The 24,739-nt window shown below is 42.9% G+C and overlaps 1 protein-coding gene across 5 annotated transcripts in view; it reads right to left on the reverse strand.

The window, feature by feature from the left end:
* Positions 1-24,739, reverse strand: part of nr1h3 (nuclear receptor subfamily 1, group H, member 3) — a 176,219-nt gene that overhangs the window by 9,702 nt on the left and 141,778 nt on the right. For all 5 annotated transcript variants that reach the window (XM_073047703.1, XM_073047704.1, XM_073047706.1 and 2 more), the window contains 2 exons: positions 20,220-20,319; positions 2,618-2,731 (listed from right to left, as the gene is read on the reverse strand). In XM_073047703.1, the coding sequence (XP_072903804.1) occupies positions 2,618-2,731; positions 20,220-20,319 (214 nt within the window). The remainder of the gene's footprint in view (positions 1-2,617; positions 2,732-20,219; positions 20,320-24,739) is intronic.

Consider the following 24,739-nt stretch of genomic DNA (forward strand, 5'->3'; position numbering starts at 1 on the left):
TACCAGATGTACTGGGTCAGAGAATTACATTGGATGGATACGCCAGATGTACTGGGTCAGAGAATAACATTGGGTGGACATCCCAGATGTGATGGGTCAGAGAATTACATTGGGTGGACATACCAGATGTACAGTGTCAGTGAATTACATTGGGTGGACATCCCAGATGTGGTGGGTCAGAGAATTACATTGGGTGGACATCCCAGAAGTGGTGGGTCAGAGAATTACATTGGGTGGACATCCCAGAGGTACTGGGTCAGAGAATTACTTTAGGTGGACACCCCAGATGTACTGGGTCAGAGAATTACATTGGGTGGACATGCCAGAGGTACCTGGTCACAGAATTACATTGGGTGGACATGCCAGAGGTACTGGGTCAGATCATTACATTGGGTGGACATCTCAGAGCTGTTGGGTCAGAGAATTACATTGGGTGGACAAACCAGATGTACTGGGTCAGAGAATTCCATTGGGTGGATATCCCAGATGTACTGGGTCAGAGAATAACATTGGGTGGACATCCCAGATGTGGTGGGTCAGAGAATTACATTGGGTGGACATACCAGATGTACTGGGTCAGAGAATTACTTTGGGTGGACATCCCAGATGTACTGGTTCAGAGAATTACATTGGGTGGACATGCCAGAGGTACCTGGTCAGAGAATTACATTGGATGGATATGCCAGATGTACTGGGTCAGGGAATAACATTGGGTGGACATACCAGATGTACTGGGTCAGAGAATTACATTGGATGGATACGCCAGATGTACTGGGTCAGAGAATAACATTGGGTGGACATCCCAGATGTGGTGGGTCAGAGAATTACATTGGGTGGACATACCAGATGTACAGTGTCAGTGAATTACATTGGGTGGACATCCCAGATGTGGTGGGTCAGAGAATTACATTGGGTGGACATCCCAGAAGTGGTGGGTCAGAGAATTACATTGGGTGGACATCCCAGAGGTACTGGGTCAGAGAATTACTTTAGGTGGACACCCCAGATGTACTGGGTCAGAGAATTACATTGGGTGGACATGCCAGAGGTACCTGGTCAGAGAATTACATTGGGTGGACATGCCAGAGGTACTGGGTCAGATCATTACATTGGGTGGACATCTCAGAGCTGTTGGGTCAGAGAATTACATTGGGTGGACATCCCAGAGGTGGTGGGTCAGAGAATTACATTGGGTGGACATACCAGAGGTACTGGCTCAGAGAATTACATTGGGTGGACATCTCAGAGCTGTTGGGTCTGAGAATTACATTGGGTGGACATCCCAGAGGTTGTGGGTCAGAAAATTACTTTGGGTGGACAAACCAGATGTACTGGGTCAGAGAATTCCATTGGGTGGACATCCCAGAGTTGGTGGGTCAGAGAATTACATTGGATGGACATCCCAGAGGTGGTGGGTCAGAGAATTACATTCTGTGACATCCCGGAGGTACTGGGTCAGAGAATTCCATTGGGTGGATATCCCAGATGTACTGGGTCAGAGAATAACATTGGGTGGACATCCCAGATGTGGTGGGTCAGAGAATTACATTGGGTGGACATACCAGATGTACTGGGTCAGAGAATTACTTTGGGTGGACATCCCAGATGTACTGGTTCAGAGAATTACATTGGGTGGACATGCCAGAGGTACCTGGTCAGAGAATTACATTGGGTGGACATGCCAGAGGTACTGGGTCAGATCATTACATTGGGTGGACATCCCAGAGGTAGTGGGTCAGAGAATTACATTGGGTGGACATACCAGAGGTACTGGCTCAGAGAATTACATTGGGTGGACATCTCAGAGCTGTTGGGTCAGAGAATTACACTGGGTGGACATCCCAGAGGTAGTGGATCAGAGAATTACATTGGGTGGACATACCAGAGGTACTGGCTCAGAGAATTACATTGGGTGGACATCTCAGAGCTGTTGGGTCAGAGAATTACATTGGGTGGACATCCCAGAGGAGGTGGGTCAGATAATTACATTGGGTGGACATACCAGAGGTACTGGGTCAGAGAATTAAATTGGGTGGACATGCCAGAGGTACTGGGTCAGGGAATTACATTGTGTGAACATCCCAGAGTTGGTGGGTCAGAGAACTACATTGGGTGGACATCCCAGATGTACTGGGTCAGAGAATTACATTGGGTGGACATCCCAGAGTGGGTGGATCAGAGAATTACATTGGGTGGACATCCCAGAGATCCTGAAAATTCAGAAAGACATGGAGCAGAAAGGTGTACGAAATCTAAAATGACCCACCCACTCCATTAAGCACCATGAGTCCCATCTGTGGCAAAGTCCAGAGAACAAGTCAGCCTTCAGCCCAGGGGATAGCTCAGGCAGAAAAACAGACTATTTTTTAAAGTGCAAGAATATGTGTGGCCCATAAGGTCTGGCAACAAGCAAATCAGAGACAAAATCTTCAATTTAATGAGGGAGGGGCAAACAAAGACTAGTCTTAACTTCCATTGATTTTTACTCTTTCACTAAGGACAATTATTGAAATCACAAGAGAAGCACTCATTAATTTCATGCCAAAAGTGACAAATCCCAATAGGTTGGGGGGGGTGGAGTTTACCCCTTAAAAGTAGTTATTCACAATATCCATACCTGCTGAGAAGAGATTTATGGCAATTAGCAGAGCGTATTCAGCATCATCCAAGTGCAGGTCATTCATACACTTTGAAAATTCAAAGATAGGATTGATAAATTCAAACTGTAGTCCTGTGTGATGCAGAAAGACACAAAGTATTACACTATTATTAAAACAAATCTTGTTCCTTTGTATATTCATGTCACATCATATAATGGAAACCGTCTTTTAGATATATACAGCTACTGCAATCCTCTGCACATTACACATGGTGTAAAAATGGAGCATGGCCAACTGTACGTCCAAGCAAAGTAAAAGAATTGAATCCCACTATTTCCTCTCCATGCACTGAATGAAAACCAAACTCTCTCACTCTGTCGGTCTCTCTCTCACTTATTTTCATTTTCATACACAAAACACAGATATCATCTCATACACACATATGCAATCACAAACACTTTCTCCCTTACAAATGTGCAAAAGCTCTCACAGAGATATTCACTCTTATTGTCCCATTGAGGAGGGGAGAGGATGGTAGGCTGAAAGAACCATGGCTGACGAGCAAGAGGAAGAAAGAAGCAGCTTAAGGTTTAGGACTCTTGAGAGATACAAGGTAGCCAGGAAGGAGATTCAGACGTAGCTAGGAGGGGACATGAGAAGGCTTTGATGAGTAGGGTGAAGGAAAACCCCAAGCAAGTGTTATTCCTTTGTTCAAAAAATTTAACTGAGATAATCTTTGGAATTATAATCTTGCATCTGTCGTGAGCAAACTATTGCATAGGATTCTTAAAGATGGGATTTGCGAACATTTGCAGAAGCATAGTCTGCTTAGGGATAGTCAGCATGGTTCTGTGAGAGGTAGGTCATGCCTCACAAGTCTGACTGAACTCTTCAGAGATGTGACAGAACTTGATGACAGTAGAGCAATGGATGTGGTGCATGTGAATTTTAGTAAGGCATTTGATAAGGTAGAATCATTCAGAAAGTCCGGAGGCATGAGATCCAAGAAATCTTTGCTGTTGCTTGGTTTCAGAGGACAGCAGAGGGAGGTTCTGACCTCTACCCAGCAAAAGCTGTCAGACCCCTCTTCTTACTTATCCCACGAACAGGACCATACTGAGGAGCACCAAGCCATTGTCTCCACACCATCACCAACCTTATTGACTCTGGGGATCTCCCGTCCTCAGCCACCGATCTCATAGTTTCTGCACCGCACACCTCTTCATTTCTACCTCCTACCCAAGAACCACAAACCTGCCTGTCCAGGTAGACCCATTTTTTCTGCTTATTTCTGCCCCACTGAATTTATATCTGCATGTTTCAACTCAGTTTTAACCCCCCTGGTTCAGTCCCTTCCTACCTACATCTGTGACACTTCACACTCTTGATCTTTTCAATGGTTTCAAGTTCCCTGACCCTGAGCATCTTATTTTCACTATGGATGTCCAGTCCCTATACACCAGTCCCCCACCAGGAAAGCCTCAAAGCTTTTCATTTCTTTCTGGACACCAGACCTAACCAGTTCCCCTCCATCACCGCTCTCCTCTGCCTAGTGGAACTTGTCCTCACTCTCAATAATTTCTCCTTTGGCTCCTCTCACTTCCTTCAAGCAAAAAGTATAACCATGGGCACTCACATGGGTCCCAGCTATGCCTGCCTGTTTGTTGGCTACATGGAACAGTCTGTGTTCCAAGCCTACACTGGTGTTACTCTCAATTTTTCCTGCGCAACATTGATGACTGCCTTTGTGCTGCTTCCTGCACCTGTGCAAAGTTTGTTGACTTCATCAACTTTGCCTCCAACTTCCACCCTGCCCTCAAAATTACCTGGTCCATTTCCAACACCTCCCTCCTCCTTCTTGATGCCTCTGTCTCTATCTCTGGGGACAGCGTATCCATTAATGCCTATTATAAACCCACTGACTCTCACCGCTACCTGAACTATACCTCTCCCAACCCTGTTACTTGTAAAAATGCCATCCCCTTCTCTCAATTCCTCTGTCTCTGCCACATTTGCGCTCAGGATGAGGCTTTTCATTCCAGAACTAAAGAGATGTCCCACTTTTTCAAAGAAAGGAGCTTCCCTTTCTCCACCATCAATACTAGCCTCAACTACATCTCTTCAATTTCACACATGTTGGCCCTTAACCCATCCTCCTGCCACCCCACCAAGGATAGGGTTCCTCTTGTCCTCACCTACCACCCCAACAGTCTTCGTGTCCAGCACATAATTCTCCATAATTTCTGCCATCTCCAGCGGGATCCCACCACCAAGCACGTCCCTCCCCACCTTATCCACTTTCTGCTTTATGCAGGGATCATTTCCTATGTGACTCCATTGTCCATTCATCCCTCCCCACTGATCTCTCTCCTGGCACTTATCCTTGCAAGCAGAACAAGTGCTACACTTGCCCCTACACCTCGTCCCCAAACAATCCTCCAGGTGAAGCATCACTTCACCTCTGAGTCTGTTGGAGTCCTGTGTCTGGTGCTCCCGATGTGGCCTTCTGTATTTCGGTGAGACCCGATGTAGATTGGGAGACCAATTCGCTGAGCATCTACGCTTCATCTGCCAGGTAAAGCACGATCACACGGTGGCTACCCATTTTAATTCAACTTCTCATTCCCATTCCGATTTGTCAATCCATGGCCTCCTCTACCATCATAATGAGACCACACTCAGGTTGGAGGAATAACACCTTATATTCTGTCTGGGTAGCCTCCAACCTGATGGCACGAACGTCGATTTCTCGCACTTCTGATAATGCCCCCTCAAACCTTCTCCATTCCCCATCCCCTTTTCCCTCCCTCACCTTATCTCCTTACCTACCCATCACCTCCCTCTGGTGCTCCACCATTTTTCTTTCTTCCATGGCCTTCTATCCTCTCCTATCAGCTTCCCCCTTCTCCAGCCCATTATCTCTTTCATCAATCAACTTCCCAGCCCTTTACTTCACCCCTCCCAGCCACCCAGTTTCACCCAACACCTTGTGTTTCTTCCTCCCCTCCCCCACCTACTAACTCTGACTCCTCATCTTTTCACTCCAGTGCTGACGAAGGGTTTCAGCCTGAAACGTTGACTGTACTCTTTTCCATAGATGCTGCCTGGCCTGCTGAGTTCCTCCAGCAATTTGTGTGTGTTGCTTGGATTCAGAATTGGCTTGTTCACAGAACACAGGGTGGTAGTAGAAGGTTGGTGACCAGTGGTGTTCCACAGGGATCTGTTCTGGGACCCCTGCTCTTTGTAAATTTTAGAAGAGACTTGGACGAGGAAATGTAAGGGTGGATAAGTCTGCAGATGATACGAAGATTGATGGTGTTCTGGATAGTATAAACGTCATTAGCGACAATGGGACATTGATAGGATGCAGAACTAGACTGAGAAGAGACAGATAAAGTTCAATATGGAGATGTGTAAAGTGGTTCACTTTGGAAAGTCGAATTTGGAGGAGGAGTACAAAGGTCAATGGCAGGATTCCTAGCAGTATTGCAGAACAGAGGGATCTTGGTCTATCAAAGACACGATGCAAGTAGATAGGGTGGTTAAGAAGGCTCTGGTGTGCTGGCCTTCATTAATCAGAGGGTTAAGAAGTAATGGTGCAGCTCTCTAAAACACTGGTTAGATCACATTGGGAGAATTGTGTTCAGTTCTGGTCAACTCATTATAGGAAGGATGTGGAAGCTTTAGAAAGGGTGCAAGGAAGATTCACTAGGACACTACCTGGATTAGGGAGCACACCTTAAGAGGAAAGGTTGAGTAAGCCAGGGCTTTTCTGTTTGGAGTGAGGTAGGATGAGAAGTTGATAGTGGTTTATAAGGCAGTAAGATGTATACAGAGTCACAGGCAGCACCTTTTTCCCAAGTTGGAAATGATTAATTCAAGAGCGGATATGTTTAAGGTGACCGGAAGAAAGTACAAGGGGTGGGGTGGGGTTGGTGACAGTGGTAGTTTTTTTTTGCACAGAAAGTGATGGGTGCATGAATGTACCTGCAGGGGTGGTAATGGAGGCAGATATATTAGGGACATGTAAGAGATTCTCAGATACACATATAGATGAAAACAAAATGGTGGACTATGCGGGAGGGAAGAGTTAGATTGGTCTTGGAGAAGGTTAAAGCATTGGCACAAATTTGTGGTCGAGAGGGCCTGTACTGTGTTTGCTGTTCAATGCTCTATGTTATATGTGTAGTGCATTTCAGTAACATTTGAGATATATTGTCTGGTTAAGCATTCTTTGTTTACATAATTCATTATGAGTTATATTTTAAAAGCACATGCGTCATTACACAGTCACGTCATGTGTGAGCACTTCTCTAAACAGAAGAAAAACTAAGCAGACCAAATATCCCAACTCCTGAGTTTTCTTTTGATTAGTTTCTGGAGTTATAAAACATAACCGTAGTGACAAGGAAGTTTTATAACAAACCCAAGATGACTACTTACCTGTTGAAGCACAACATGCTTTTTTATCAAAGGGGAGACAGAGAGACATACAAGTTTTCAAAAAGGCAGAAAATGGAGGAAATTAACAAGCAACAAGTGAACATAAACAGTAAGTACTGGCTGATAATAATAATACATTTTTAAAAAGCAAAATGGCTGGCTACATCAGAAATATAGAAGTGCTCAATTTCACAACAGGTGATGTATTCTGAACAAATTGAGCAGTATTTTGAAGCAAATGAAATAGCCAATGAAAATTGAGTGCCAGTTTTGCTGAGTACAATAGGTGGAAAAGCATACAGTTTGGTTGGAAGTTTAACTGCTACAACCAAACCAGCTGAAATGAGTTTTACTGATATTGTGAACATAATGTAGGAATATTTAGAACTGAAACCATTATTGATTGCAAAATGCTTTAGGTTTCATAAGTGGTGACAAAAGGAAGGTGGTCTATTTCAGCATACGTGGCTGAATTGAAGAATTGTCTGATCATTGTCAGTTCAATGATGAGCTTAATAATGCACTGAGCGATCATTTCGTTTGTGGAATCTTACAAGAAAGCATTCAAAAGCAGTTCCTAAATAAAGCACGTCACATTTAAAAGAGCCAGATGATATCACTGTATCAATGGAAACAGAAACCAGAGACACAATTGAGTTGCAGTCAGGAATGAAAGTGAACGTGAACAAAATTGCAACGTCTAAATGGTAAACCCACCTTGCCGAACAAATGGTCTTACCATTGCGACAGGGGCTCACATACACCAGACCAATGCAGGTTTAAAGATGAAGCTTGCAGAAAATGCAGACGTAAATTAATGGACTGCACAGGGTAGAGAAAAAGATACGTCAAGTTGCTGTTTCAAAAAGAGCACTAACCTGCACACTGTTGATGAAAAACTTGGTAATGATGAGAGTGACACAGGATTGTGTAGCCTTGAGATTTACAATGTGAGAACTAAAAGGAGGTGAGCGATATGGCTTATACCAGAAGTGAATTAAAATTAAGAATGTTTCAGTTATTCTTCAAAATCTCAAGACTGTGTTAAAAAGATTAGGAGATTATGGGCTCAGAGCATGACACAGCAAGTGTGAATCATTTAAATCACACCATTAACACAAGATTTTAGACAAGTGTGCTGAGAAAATTAAAGCAGTAGTGGACGCCCCAAGGCCAAGGACGTGTCACAGTTGTGGTCCTTTTCAGGATTTGTCAATTACTATGCCAGGTTTCTGCCAAACCTGCCTACTGTGCTCCACCCCTTGAACTCATTATTACAAATCAGAAAGAAATGACAATGGGCAAATCAGTGTGAGGTGGATTTCAAAGTGACAAGGGAAATGGTGATGTCAGTACTGTACTCACATATTATGATCCACATTGTCCAGTGAAGCTTGCCTGTGACAAGTCACTATAGTATAGGTGTGTCATGCCATATGTTATGAGCGATGGAAGTGAACGCCCTATTGCCTTTGTATCACATTCCCTTACCACTGAGAGAAAAATTATTTCTCAGATTGACAAGAAAGGCCTTGAGCCTAGTTTAGGGTGTAGAGTGTTTCAACCAGTAACTGTGTGGGAGAGATTATCCAAAGGGAAACCAGAAAAGGTTCCACACTGTCTCAGGTCTACATGGCCACCCAAAATGGCTGGAATGTGCAGCAGAAACTCCAGTTCCCCCAGCTGTACCAGTGCTGGGATGAATTTGCCATTGACGGGATTGAGAGTTGTTGTACTATCCAAGCTGAGAGCTAAATGTTGGAGCAGCTACATGCCAGTCCTCCAGGCATGGTCAAAATGAAAGCATTGACTCAAAGCTTTGTCTGGTGGCCTGGGATAGATCAGAAGATTAGGCAGATTGTCATGCACTGTTCAGGATGCCAACATGTCCAGAAGATGCCAAGGGCAGTGCCTCTCCATTCCAGAGAATGGTCTGCATTGCCCTGGCAGAGGATTCATGTGGATTTTGCCGAACCATTCACGATAAATATTTCTCAGTAGCTGTGGATGGAGCTACAAAGAAGACAGAAGTAGACAAATAGCCTCCATTACAACCTCACTCACTGCTGATGTGTTGAGATGCCTCTTCTCATGAACTAGAGTTCCAGAACATTTAGACAGTGACAAAGGACCACAGTTTGCTACAGAACAGTTTCAGTCATTCCTGAAAGTGATTGCAATAAGACACATGATATCTGCACCTCCCAACCCAGCTACAAATGGTTTGGCAGAAAGGTTTATCCAGAGTCTAAAGAACACACTGTGAGCAATGTCAACCGGACCCACTACACTGAATTAGCAGCTTGCCAACATTTTCCCTTGCATATCACAATACAGCACCATCCACAATCAAATCTCACCAGCTCAGCTCCCCTCAAGCCCACTCTCAGAGGAGTGTGCGGGACAAAGAGCTGAGGCAAATTGAGGGCTTCTCAAACAGAGAGGTTTGATGTTTCACTCCTGGACAAGCAGTCCTGACGAGGGACTACAAAGGTGATCAAAAGTGGATACTTGGAAAGATTAAGGACCGAACTGGATCACTGTCCCACACAGTGGAGATTGTGTCGTCCCCAGATAACATCAGTTGAGAAGAACAGAGTCAATTGTCAGACAAGAAAGGTGCCTAGAGCTGTCAGAACCACTTCCTGCAGTCCCAGAGTCAACTCCTACAACCACCATGGAGGACACCCCTGACCCTGAGATTGTTTCACAGTCACGAGTCTCAGCTGCCAAGCAGAGTGACCTCACCCCTGGTCAGGAAAGATGTTATCCCACAAGATTAAGAAATCCTCCACAGCGATTCAATCTTCAGGCCCGAGTGGGACAATTTAAACTTGACAGCGCTGTGGATGTCCGTATAGAGTTGTATAGTATGCTGTGTATAGAGAGTAAGTGTGTATTGGTATGTCTAGAGAGCAATATGTTACACATCTGAGTTGAGATGTGTTCTCTATTGAGTCAGAGTTTATAGCTAGGCAGGGAGGAGTGTAGTTTTAATACTTCAGTATTGTAAATATATTATTTGATTAAGCATTCCTTGATGTTTACATCAGCTTCTCTGATTCTGCATTGTTTGAATAGGGGCTATCTGACTGGTGAGTCTTATCTGCAGGTTTGAATGGAATGCACCTTCTCTATCGAGTGTAAAAAAAGCTGAGCACATGGTGTTGCCATCTTCTTTCAGCGTCTTCCCCCCCTTCTGTACTAGTCTCTGCTCCTGTTCTGCGTTTTTCATTTTCTTTAGCCTATTAACACTTACAATGATTGTGAAGCAATGAGTTTTGTGCCTCTTTCCTAACTTCCTGACTGTGGAAAGAACCTTGGATGTTTTTACATCAGAGTCAAAACTTTGGTGTCATCAGCAAGAATGGTTGCAAAGACTAAAGGTCTTGGAAGAATCCCAGATGAAGTTAACATTTTCAGTGCTTAAACTAAATGAGAGGTATATGAGCTACCTCTCCAATTCCAGTTGTCTGAGAGAAAACATAGCTCTGGTTTAAATGCATCGTCAGATGGGAGCTAGGAGTGAAGAACTACTATAAAAAATCTGTAAAAATTAAATATGTCAAGCAGTGAAGGCATGCGTAAGCCATTGGGGCACAGAGAAAAATGAAATATGCAAGCTGGTAGAGAGTTAATAATTAAATGTGTGCATTCAGTGGAGCCACATGCAAACTAGGGAAGCTGGGAAAATACTAAATTACTCAATATGTTCACGTGGTCAGGCACAATACATGCAAGCCAGTGTCGTGCATGAGACAACCTATTAAAATTTTGGTTGCGATCTATTAGTATTTCAAGATTGCAGTCAAAATAACAAGAAGTAGATAAAACAATGGGCGAAGTTATGAAACGTACAACATGCTCTTACCTGAATAAAACCTCTCAGTTTGATACAGATAATGAAATAATCCACAGGAAATATAAGTTTATTAAGGAAGCAGGTGACAAAATCCAGATAATGCCTGTGGGCAAGAATAAAACTGGAATGTGTGAATTAAAGTTAGGACTGCACACTTGGTTTGAGGGGGTGAATAACAAAGTTAACAGGGTGAGTAAAGACCTCTGCTAATTGATTAGGAAAGAAATGCAAAACTTGCAATAAACTACCAAAATAGTAGTAGACAGTAAACAGTCTAAAGAGCAAATTTCTGCATTAAACAAACAAGCAAAAGAAACACACTAGATGCAATCAACTCGAAGTGAGGTGTACTGAGCTCTGGGCAGAATGAGTCAGTCTGAGAAAGTGCAGCCTGGACATCAAGAAGGGCATCCTGAAGGCTCAGTGGACGGTCCTGCTAGTGATGCTGCCAGTCAGCCCTTGGAAACCCCCCTGTACTGAACAGTCCCTGGAGGCAGCGACCCATCCAAATTCAGAGGAATTTCAGCTGATGTCAAACAGTCATCCAAGACAGTGCCACCTACTGAATGTGGGCTGCCTTAATGACTATCGCCCGGTAACACTCACATTGACAGTGATGAAATGCTTTGAAAGGTTGGTCATGACTAGACTGAACTCCTGCCTCAGCAAGAACCTGGACCCATTGCCACAATAGGTCAATGGCAGACACAATCTCAATGGCTCTCCACACGGCTTTAAACCACCTGGACAACACAAACACCAACGTCAGGATGCTGTTCATTGACTTTAGCTCAGCATTTAATACCATCATTCCCACAATCCTGAGTGAGAAGTTGCAGAACCTGGGCCTCTGTGGCTCCTTCTGTAATTGGATCCTCGACTTCCTAACCAGAAGACTACAGTCTGTGCGGATTGATGATAACATATCCTCTTCGCTGCCGATCAACACTGGTGCACCTCAGGGGTGTGTGCTTAGCCCACTGCTCTACTCTATATACACATGACTGTGTGGCTAGGCATAGCTCAAATACCATCTATAGATTTGCTGACGATACAACCATTGTTGATAGAATCTCAGGTGGTGACGGGAGGGTGTACAAGAGTGAGATATGCCAACTAGTGGAGTGACATCATCGCAACAACCTGGCACTTAACGTCAGTAAGAGGAAAGAGCTGATTGTGGACTTCAAAAAGGGTAAGACGAAGGAACACATACCAATCCTCATTGAGGGATCAAAAATAGAGAGAGTGAACAGTTTCAAGTTCCTGGGTGTCAAGATCTCTGAGGATCTGATCTGGTCCCAGCACATTGAGGTAGTTATAAAGAAAGCAAGACAGCGGCTATACTTCATTAGGAGTCTGAAGAGATTTAGCATGTCAACAAATACACTCAAAAACTTCTATAGTTGTACCGTGGAGAGCATTCTGACAGGCTGCATCACTGTCTGGTATGGAGGGGCTACTGCACAGGACCGAAAGAAGCTGCAGAAGGTTGTAAATCTAGTCAGCTCCATCTTGGGTACTAGCCTACAAAGTACCCAGGACATCTTTAGGGAGTAGTGTCTCAGAAGAGCAGCTTCCAATATTAAGGACCTCCAGCACCCATGGCATGTCCTTTTCTCACTGTTACCATCAGGTAGGAGGTACAAAAGCCTGAAGGCACACACTCAACGATTCAGGAACAGCTTCTTCCCCTCTGCCATCCGATTCCTAAATGGACATTAAATCTTTGGACACTATCTCACTTCTTTTTAATATACAGTATTTCTGTTTTTGCACGTTTTAAAATCTATTCAATATATGTATACCATAAATTATTTACTTATTTATTATTACTTTTTTTCTTTTATTTTTTTCTCTCTGCTAGATTATGTATTGCATTGAACTGCTGCTGCTAAGTTCACGTCATATGCTGGTGATAATAAACCTGATTCTGATTCTGATTCTGAACTCTGAGGAATTACAGGATGGACAGAACACAGACTCTACAGCAGCCTCTAGCGATTCAAGTAAGGATGACAGTGATGAAACAATAAGATTGAAAGTCACGTCACAGCTTGCTCCAATAAACACCAAGGGAGTGAAGAGACTTAGGACTGAAGATGAAGCCATTGTTAATCAATGTATTGACAAGCTAGTGGCAGATCCATTGACAATTGCTCAACCACTAGTTGTAGAATACACCTTCTGGTGCTACTTGGACACGTCCTCAGTGATGAACCCCGGGTCGTAGGATGTTTCGGGTCTTTAATCTGCTGAAATGCTCAAATGATCCTGGAACTCTTAATGAAGAACAACTGAAAGTGTTTCAGACTTTAAAGGTGACATTGTGCACTGCCCCTACATTAACCAAGGTATTAATTGGGATATGGAGTGCTCTGGTTCCAATACCGGCCAATGGGAGTAGGCAGTTTAAATGGTTCAGCATGGACTAGATGGACTGAAGGACCTGTTTCTGTGCTGTAATTTTCTATGACTCTGATTCCATTAAGAATCTCTGATACCATAAACTATTTAGCCTGTACGTCACCACGAAACACTTGATGGCAGTCTTAACTCAAGAATGTGGAGACCAACAGTATCCTGTTGGTTTTTATTCTGTACACTCACAGTCCTCAATGATTGAGAGAGGAATTCAAATGGCTCCATTTCAGATAGCTCTTGGTATCCTTTTGCAACAGGCAGAACTAAAAACTTTGATTGAAACCTGTAAATTGGCAGAAGGAAGATCGGTTCATATCTACACTGATTCTCGAAATGCTTTTGGAGTTGTTCATGATTTTGGAAACTTGTGGAGACAAAGGGGAATCCTTATGGATCCCAAATAGCATAAGAACTCATGATTGCCATACAATTGCCATCAAATGTTGCTATGTTAAAATGTAAAAGCCACTCCAAAATAACAACAATGGGAAGCCATGGAAATGCAGTTGTGGATGAAATTGTTGAAAAGGCAACGTGGAAAGAAGTTTTTTAAAAAGTAGGAGTACTGAGAAATCTGCAGTGAATCCTACAGCTGGAATTATGCAAACACAGCTTAACTCCACATTATAAGATATTATAGAGATGAAAACTCAATGCTTTAACCAGGAAAAATGGCTCTAGATGGACAATTATGGAACGTTAGACAGTTTTGGATTATGGAGATATGGAACTAGTCATAGACTAGTAGCTCCAACTACATTTCTTCCTTATCTGGCACACCAGATGCACTCTCTAGGACACATTGAAGTGCAAAAGATGATCAACAGGTTCTCCCAATGATGGTGGAATCTAAAGTTCAGGATGCAAGTTTGACAAATGCTTGAAAGAGGAATGACATAGCAGAAAATAAATCCTGGAGTAGCAGAAAAGCTACCACAATTAAGTGCTCCTGCCCCACCTGGTCCATTTTAACACTTACAGTACAACTGGACTGCAATACTTTGCCAAAGTGTCAAGGATTGAGAATAGGAGTTGGGATGTAATGTTAAAATTGTACAAGGCATTGGTGAGGCCGAATTTGGAGTATTGTGTACAGTTCTGGTCACCAAATTATAGGAAAGATATCAACAAAATAGAGAGAGTACAGAGAAGATTTACTAGAATGTTACCTGGGTTTCAGCACCTAAGTTACAGGGAAAGATTGAACAAGTTAGGTCTTTATTCTTTGGAGCGTAGAAGGTTGAGGGGGGACTCGATAGAGGTATTTAAAATTATGAGAGGGATAGATAGAGTTGACGTGGATGGGCTTTTTCCATTGAGAGTATGGGAGATTCAAACAAGAGGACATGAGTTGAGAGTTAGGGGGCAAAAGTTTAAGGGTAGCATGAGGGGGAACTTCTTTACTCAGAGAGTGGTAGCTGTGTGGAACGAGCTTCCAGTAGAAGTGGTAGAGGCAGGTTCAGTATTGTCATTTAAAGTAAAATTGGATAGGTATATGGACAGGAAAGGAATGGAGGGTTATGGGCTGAGTGCTGGTCAGTGGGACTAAGTGAGAGTAAGCGTTCAGCACGGACTGGAAGGGCCGAGATGGCCTGTTTCTGTGCTGTAATTGTTATATGGTTATATGATATTCAGACATACAGATAATAGTGGACAAGTTTTCAAGGAAAGCAAGGAAAGCTACTGTCACATACACAGCAAAAGCTCTGATCAAGGAGTATATTGCTAGACGGGGTTTGCCAAGTCATTTTGACCCTGAGCAAGGAAGGCGTTTCACTGGGAGTGTTTGTCAGGAATTATATGAAGATCAGTATTTTCATTGTCTACATCACCCTGAGTCATCAGGACAAGTCAAAGAAATGAATAGAAACACAGACAGACTAAGTATCATGGGGAAGGTGTACCATGGCCTACAGCTCTTCCTATGATCTTGTGTATTATCAGAGCAACCCCAAACAAGAAAACTAAACCGTCTACTCGATTTGGTACCCAGGTGCTCCAAGTCACTGCCGGTAGCCCTCGATCTCACAGAGACCGATATACACATTATGGCAGAGAGTTATTGTGTGAAATTAACCCAAGTTGTGCAGTCTGCTTCTCAACAGGTCTCTGCTGCTTGGAGTGATCCAACAGAAGGTGGACACACCCTGATTCCTGGTGAGTGGATCCTGATTAAGGAAGCACCAGGAGCTCGATGGGAAGTGCTGTTAATTACCAACTCAGCGGTGAACACAGAAGGTAAAAGTAAGTGGACACACGCCAGTGAGCTAAAGTGGTACCGACGAAGACAACAAGCACCGTGCTAGTAACCTCTGACTCAGTGCCTACGCTGCTGGGCTACAGTGAACAAATCACTAACCAGCCAGGAGTCTTCAAGCAAGTCAACAACTACTGGACGTTATAAAGTTTATTTTAATATTATTTGCTGTTAAATTTTTACCAAATCTCCCTACTCATAATGTGCCAGTTGAGATGACTCATAACATAGACTTATGAGTATCCGACGAATTTGCTGATGCTGTTAATGCCTCCAGCTGTTAGGTTATGTCAATATATACTACGCACTTCAAAATATTCACCAAGGCTAGATATTCCTGCATATACAAAACAAACATGTATCCTCTTTATTAAACATCTCAGCAATGGTGATGTAGACATTATGCCTATGACTCATTATTCTCAAGGAAGACATAAATCTACGATGATCATGCCCCCACATATCATCCTAAACTGGATGATTTTACATAAATAAAATCAGCATGATTTAGGGAATATCCTACCTGACCCTATTCATGTCTTATGCTGGGATAAATCCACATCTAATGTTCATGACACAGCTATTAGATCTTTTCATGTGTTCACTATAAAAACTACCTTTTAAGTTTAAGAGTGGTAGTTTTTCAGCTATATAGGACCCTGGTCAGACCCCACTTGGAGTACTGTGCTCATTTCTGGTCGCCTCACTACAGGAAGAATGTGGAAACCATAGAAAGGGTGCACAGGAGATTTACAAGGTTGTTGCCTGAATTGGGGAGCATGCCTTATGAGAATAGATGAGTGAACTGGGCCTTTTCTCCTTGGAGTGGTGAGGGATGAGAGGTGACCTGATAGAGGTGTATAAGAAGTATAAGGTGTATAAGATGATGAGAGGCATTGATCGTGTGGATAGTCAGAGGCTTTTTCCCAGGGCTGAAATGGTTAGCATGAGAGGGCACAGTTTTAAGGTGCTTCGAAGTAGGTACAGAGGAGATGTCAGGGGTAAGTTTTTTATGCAGAGAGTGGTGAGTGATTGGAATGGGCTGCCGGCGATGGTGGAGACGGATATGATAGGGTCCTTTAAGAGACTCCTGGATAGGTACATGGAACTTAGAAAAATAGAGGGCTATGGGTAAGCCTAGGTAATTTCTATAGTAAGGACATGTTCAGCACAGCATTGTGGACCGAAGGGTCTGTATTGTACTGTAGTTTTTCAATGTTTCTATGTTTGGTTGAGTTCAGAAGGTACCATTCCAGTAGGGCATAGCTCATGCAATTTCACTCTACATAGTCCTAAATGAAGTAATGACACTGAAATTTTCATTGACGATATCCATCAGAAAAATAATACAATCCAACAGAGCTCTTGTAAAGTGATAAGAAATGATCTAAGGTCATAGAACAATATGTACTGTTTGTGTGGAAATTGAGCTTACATCTCTCTTCCGTGTAATTGTTTAGGATCCTGTTCTTTAGGGTATGTTTTTCCTGCCATGAGGCATACATATACCTTACCCTTACCTGCCAGAGTGGAAGTAAACATGACATTTCAGAAGGAGATCCTTTTCCATCAATTCTATTCCCATTTTACGACTTTGCAGAAAGCCCTAGAAAGAGTAAGCAGCCACACTGCCGAAGCCTTGGGTAAAGTAAAGTAACAACAGAAAAGGTCATGCTGCGTAGAATGGTTCTTCAAAATCGTATGGTATTAGATCTTCTCTTAGTAATTAAGGGGGAAATGTGCGCAGTTCTAGACAAGGAGTTTTGTACTTACATACCTGACAAATCTAAAGATAGCTAATTTGGCTGATCATACTCGTAAAGAAGTAACTAAAATACATCAATCTGATAGATGGGATTTCTTTGATTGGATTAATTTACATCTGGGAAGATGTCATATTATTTGTCCTGGTATGCCTTATCATAATTTACATCTTTTTTACTTGTTAAAGGATGACCCTTAATAAAATAGTTAAAACACAAATATGCCTACTAATCTTTGCATCTTAACAATTAATTACCTGCTCGTGTTGTTATAACACTTACATACATGTAACTATTTAGTATGTTTTCCTGTGGCCACTGTATGTACATGCAGTTGTTCAGTGTGCCCCTGGATTCTGGAAAGCTCTGGAAGTTTCTCCAGGGCTGCATTGTTTGAATAGGGCTATCTGATTGGTTGACTGTTATCTGTAAATTTAAACAGTACATTCCATAATTATGGAGAATAAAAAGAGATGACCATGAGGCTGTGTCATCTTCTTTCTGCTTCTCCTCTCTCTTCTGCTAAGTCTCTGCCCCTGCTACTGCCATTTTTGATTTTCTTTGTTCTACTAACACTTAAATTATTGTGAAGCAGCATGTTTTGTGCTTCCTTCCTGCCGTCCAAAAGAATCTTGGATTAAGAACATCAGAACCTAACAACACATACCACCTCTTTCTTAGACACACCCACTTTCCCTCTCACAGACAACCTCTCTCACACATGCACTTTTTCAGAAATACATACCCTTTCGTAGACATTCAGTTTCCTGTACACAAACACACTGTCTCTTTCCCAAACATATGTTCACTGTCTCTGTCACTCGTATATCCACACCCACCCTTTCTCACAAATTCACCACACACACACACACACACACACACACATCCCTTTCTCACAAATTCACCACACACACACACACACACACACACACACACACACACACACACACACACACACACACACACACACACACACACACACACACACACACACACACACACACACATTTTCTTTCCCACAAATGCTCCTTCTGTTGCATACATTGCTAATAATGATGCATTGGACAGGAAAACTGGCTGTAGAATTAGTAAAGACAACTAGGTTTCAGCCCATTCTGAAAATCAGTTGTCAATCAATACAACATATGCCTCTCCACCTGTCTATGATACAATGGTACAAATATCTATCCTTAATTGTTATGAGACGTAGATGCTCCATAGAGTTAACGAGCATAATCAGGCCATTTGGCTCACCTTGTCCAGCTGACCAGTGGGTACCCATTTGTACTGACCCCATGTTCCAGCACTTGGGTGCAAGCGTGAAACAAGTGCTCTTAAATGCCGCCAGCAACTCTGCACCCACTGCTGTCAGTCTGAAAAAGACCACCTCAGATCCCCATTAAATCTCTTCCCTTTACCCTCAATCTATAACCCCAGTTTTCTTGTAGTCTTAACACTCATAGTTTTCAATATCTCAATCTTGTCCCTGCTAACCTCCTCTGACCAGAGAAAACAGTCTCTCTATTCTCTTCTCATAACTTCACTTTATTGTCACCAAACAATTGATACTAGAGCGTACAATCATCACAGCGATATTTGATTCTGCGCTTCGGGCTCCCTGAAGTACAAATCAAAGTAAATATAATAAAAATTTAAATTATAAAACATAATTAGACAATAGAAAAGGGAAAGTAAGGTAGTGCAAGTCAGGTCTGGATATTTGGAAGGTACGACCCAGATCTGGGTCAGGATCCGTTCAGCAGTCTTATCACAGTTGGAAAGAAGCTGTTCCCAAATCTGGCCGTACGAGTCTTCAAGCTCCTGAACCTTCTCCTGGAGGGAAGAGGGACAAAAAGTGTGTTGGCTGGGTGGGTCGTGTCCTTGATTATCCTGGCAGCACAGCTCCGACAGCGTGCGGTGTAAAGTGAGTCCAAGGATGGAACATTGGTCTGTGTGATGTGCTGGGCTGTGTTCACGATCTTCTGCAGCTTCTTCTGGTCGTGGACAGGACAACTTCCATACCAGGTTGTGATGCACCCTAGAAGGATGCTTTCTACAGTGCACCTATAAAAATTAGCGAGAGTTTTAGGGGACAGGCCAAATTTCTTCACCTTTCTTAGGAAGTAAAGGCACTGGTGGGCCTTCTTGGCAGTGGACTCTGCTTGGTTAGACCAAGTCAGGTCATTTGTGATATTCACCTCGAGGAACTTAAAGCTTTTGACCTGTTCCACCTGCGCACCACCGATGTAGATGGGGTCGTGCGGTCCGCTACTCCTTCTGAAGTCAACAACCAATTCCTTCGTCTTGCTGACGTTGACACCCTTGACACCCTTCATCCCAGGCAGCATGGTGGTGAATCTCCACTGTACCCCTCTCCAGCACTATCACGTAGAAGGCATATTAACCACCTCCCTCTGCCAGGACAGAATGATCCTAGAGTGAACAGACAGATACAGCACTAAGGAAAACAACCAACCCCTGGGGGAGCAGGCAGCTCACCCGAACGGAAGACCATCATCGACAGAAACGGATCCTGCACAGGTAGCAGTGGCAATCAGAAGAGTCAATATGCCACAGAACAAATACTTAAAAAGCAGCCTAGACCAACCTCACTGGGGAAAACACAGACCTTGACTGGTTGGCAAGATTCAGTAGCAGTCCTTAGCAAATCAGCATGCAAGTTCCAAGCAAAACTGTCACTAGGACATACAGAAAGTGCCGCAGAAGTTCCTCGTTACAGATTTCCCACAGCATTTTGCACCCAGCTCAATGCTCAGGGTTCAGGCTTCAGATTAGATTTATGTGATTGTCAGCAACAAGACTACCAAGATGATATTGTGTGAGTCAAACAGTGAAGGAGAATCACATACCTGCCTTGGCAAAGTCCTCTCGGTTGTAACTGAAATCTTTCAGAAAGGTGATACACTCTATTTGTGGGTCATACCTTCGTGATGTTTCGAGCAACATAATCTTAAAAGCAAAAGTAAAATCAAAAATGAATCAAAAGGTAAAACCATAAATTTAATTCGGGCCAAAATTAGGAAGACTGACTGAATTTTTTTAAGAGGTAGCGATGAGTGTTGACGGTTGGGCGTGTTTGATTTATTTAATCTGCATGGACTTTCACAGGCTTTGTGCAAGCGGTCTGCAAGGTTGGTTGGTCAAAGAAGTTAAAGTCTGAAATTTCAACATAGAATGACAAACTGTGTCTGAAATTTGCTCACTGAGATAAAGCAAAGGGTAATGGTTTGACTGGTGTTTATGTGACTAACAGGGGGCTAGCAGTGGGAATCCACAGTAACCAGTCCTCAATCCCCTGCATTCTGCTGTGATTTAGATCCAGGAACATGATATTTGATGCAACAGGAGGTAGATGTTGAGAACGTGGATGAAAGATTTGGTCTAGAGGAATACAGATGTTTGGATTAGGTGGGCCCCAAAATGGAGGATAGAATTTCCTCAGGAGAAAGGTGAGGTAGTGCAACCGGGGTGACACTAAAAAAGAGAAAATTTTGAAATAGACTTTAAATCAATATCCATAGACCCTCAAGATTGATAAAGGCCTTTAGAGATCCTTGGAGGACAGGTTAATTGGCTAGTAAAAGAGGCATATGAGATACTGTACCTACTGCTGCCATTTGAGGAAGAGAATAAAAATGCTGGGAGGCTATACTACAACTACATACAACACTAGCTAGATAACAGTTCATACACTATGCAGTTGTAGTCACTGTGGGTCAAGAAGGATGTGATTGCACCAGAGAGGACGAACGGGAGATTTACACTGGTGTTGCTGGGACCTGCAAATTGTCATTCTGAAGAAAAATTGGATTCACATTGAACCAAAGAGTTGAGGAGATGCTTAATGAAGGTGTAGAGAATCATAACAGCCAAAGATTAGACACTTAGAAAGGATCTTTTTCCTGTAGCAGAGGGATCAAAAACCCAGAGGCATAGATTCAAAATAATTGGTAAAAGGATTAGAGGGAATGAAAATTACTTTCACCCAGGAGGTGGGTTGGGGAATGGTTTCAGGGAGCAGGATCTCGCTGCATGGAAGTTGGGGGAGGCAGACACCCTGGTGACATCTAAAAAATAGTTGGATATGAAGTCAGAGACCAAATGCCAGAAGGAAGTGTGTTGCCTGAACTGGCACAGGTAAGTTGGACAAAGTTCCCCCTTCTGTCACTGGACTGGCACGGGTAAGATGGACAAAGATCCCCCTTCTGTCACTGGACTGGCACGGGTAAGATGGACAAAGTTCCCCCTTCTGTCACTGGACTGGCACGGGTAAGATGGACAAAGATCCCCCTTCTGTCACTGGACTGGCACGGGTAAGATGGACAAAGTTCCCCCTTCTGTCACTGGACTGGCACGGGTAAGATGGACAAAGATCCCCCTTCTGTTTCACAAGTTCCCAGTGATTATACCCTAGCACAGTACTGGGTAAATACCTGTTCTAAAATAGTCAAGTCAGGTTTACTGTCATTTAACTATATACATGTATAGCACCAAATGAGTCAACCTTTCTCCCTGCCAGAGTGTAAAGCACAGTAGTACACATAACAATAGCTAGGGAAAGTAAAAATAAAATCTACAAATGAACTTTATCTACAAATCTACTTTGTTTAAATAAACAAAGTGCATAAATAAAATATTGCAAGGTACAGTACAAACTATCCACTGACACCTTGAATGCAATGCGGCAGCGAGTTCAGAAGCCTGATGGCCTGAGGGAAGAAACTATTTTCCATTGTGACCGTTGTTGTCTTTATGCATCGGAGTCTCCTGCCTGATGGTAGAAAGTCAAAGCAGATGCTGAATGGAGGGGTGGGATCCTTGATTATACTAAAGGCCCTGTGTACGCAGTGCTCCTGATAAATGTTCCCGATAGATGGTAGGGAGGCCCCTATGATCCTCTTTGGCCATTCTCTCAGTCCTCTGTCAGGACTTGCGGTCTGATGCTTTACTGCTCCCATACCAGCTTGTCAAGATGCTCGCAATGGAGCTCTTGTAAAATTCAGTTGGACAATGGGAGGGTTAGGGCAGGGGGGTGTAGCCTCACTTGCCTTAATCTCCTCAGCAAGTGGAGGCGCTGCTGTGCCTTCTTGTTCAGGGAGGTGATATTGAGGAAGTAGACAAGGCCGTCTGTGATGTGAACTCTGCAAACTTGATAAGACGGTCTGAGCTGGATCCTGCGACACAGTCACGCGTCAGTAGTGTGAACAGCAGCGGGGAGTGCCAGTGCTCAGCGTAATAGGACTAGTGTTCACATGGCCTTTCCGTTAAGAAGTCCAGAATCCATTTACAGTGAAAACTCCATCATTTAGCCTGAACATGCTGCTGCCCCAATTTAAAATACTAGACAATGTATTAGAATAGGGTCACAATCTAATTGTAAAACAGTGGACACAATGTCAAGATATGGTGACAATCAGTGAACAAAACTCCTAGCAGGTGCCAGAAATGGGATGACAGACACAAAGTAGAGCATGGAACTATGTGTCAGTATAGAGAGGCAATTTCATAGAACAATATCTTTGAATATATTTGGGTATGTTGTCAATCCAGCAATAAAGCAAATTAATCCAAGAGGGGGAATTTCTAGAATGCACACGAGATGGCTTTTTAGAGCAGCTCATGGTTGAGCCCACTAGGGGATCAGCTATTCTGGATTGGATGTTATGTAATGAACCAGAATTGATTTGCGATTTTCTGGAAAAGAACACTGGTAGGGATGATGGCAGAGCAGCAATGGCTGGAATTTCTGGAAGCAATTCAGAAATTACAGGATATCTACACCCCAAAGAGAAAGACGTATTCTAAAGGCAAGATGACACAGCACTGGCTAAAAAGAAAAGTCAAAGCCAATATAAAAGCCAAAGAGATGGCATATAATACTGCAAAAATTAATGGAAAGTTAGAGGATTGAAAAACTTTCAAATACTGATAGAAGGCAAGTAAGAAATTCATTAAGAAGGTAAAGATGGAATACAAAGGTAAGCTAGCCAATAACATTAAAGAGGAGACCAAAAGCTTCTTCAGATACATAAAGTGTAAAAGAAAGGCAAGAGTTGATACCAGACCGCTGGAGAGCTAGCAATGGGAGACAGGGAATTGGTGGATGAAGTAAATAAGTATTTTGCATCAGTCTTCACTGTGGAAGACACTAGCAGTATGGTGGAAGATCTAGGTGTCAGGGGCATGAAGTGTGTGAAGTTACTGTAACAAGAAATAATTTTCTTGGGAAACTGAAAGATCTGAAAGAGCTGGCTAAAGAGATTGTGAAGGCATTAGTAATAATCTTTCACAAATCTCTAGATTCTGGCACAGTTCTGGAAAACTAAAATTGCAAATGCCACTCCACTCTTCGAGAAGGGAGAGAGGCTGAAGAAAGGAAATTATAGGCCAGTTAGTCTGACCTCAGTGGTTGGGAAGATGTTGGAGTCAGTTGTTATGGATATGGTTTTGGGATACTTGGAGGAAGATGATAAAATAGACCACAGTCAGCATGGTTTCCTCAAGGGAAAAATTTGTCTGAAAAATCTGTTGGAATTCTTTGAAGAAATAACAAACAGAATAGACAAAGGAGAATTGGTTGATGTTGTGTACTTGGATTTTTGAAGGCCTTTGACAAGATGCCACACATGAGGCTGCTTAATGAGCTATGAGCCCATGGTATTACAGGGAAGATTCTAGCATGGATAAAGCAATGGCTGATTGGCAGGAGGCAGAGAGTGGGAATGAAGGGAGCCTTTTCTGCTTGGCTGCTGGGGACTAGTGGTGTTCCACAAGGGTTTGTATTGGAACAGATTCTTTTTATTTTATATGCTAATGATTTGGATTATGCAATTGATGGCTTTGTTGCAAAGTTTGCAGACGATACAAAGATAGGTGGAGGGGTAGGTAGCTTTGGGGATGTAGACAGGCTACAGAGGAATTAGATTAAGAGAATGGGCAAAGAAGTGGCAGATGGAATACAATGTTGGGAAGTGTACGATCATGCACTTTCGTAGAAGAAATGAAAGGGTTGTCTATTTTCTAAATAGGCAGAAAATACAAAAATCTGAGGTGCAAAGGGACTTGGGAGTCCTTCTGCAGGATTCCCTAAAGGTTAATTTGCAGGTTGAGTCTGTGGTGAAGAAGGCAAATGCGATGTTAGCATTCATTTCAAGATGAATGGAAATAAAAGGAAGGATGTAATGTTGAGACTTTATAAAGCACTGGTGAGGCCTCACTTGGAGTATTGTGAACAGTTTTATACCCCTTATCTTAGAAATTATGTGCTGAAACTGCAGAGGGTTCAAAGGATGTTCACGAAAATGATTCCAGGATTGAATGGCTTGTCATATGAAGAACTTTTGATGGTTCTGTGCCAGTATTCACTAGA

Source organism: Hemitrygon akajei, chromosome 6 (assembly GCF_048418815.1).
Source record: "Hemitrygon akajei chromosome 6, sHemAka1.3, whole genome shotgun sequence".
Classification (NCBI taxonomy): domain Eukaryota; kingdom Metazoa; phylum Chordata; class Chondrichthyes; order Myliobatiformes; family Dasyatidae; genus Hemitrygon; species Hemitrygon akajei.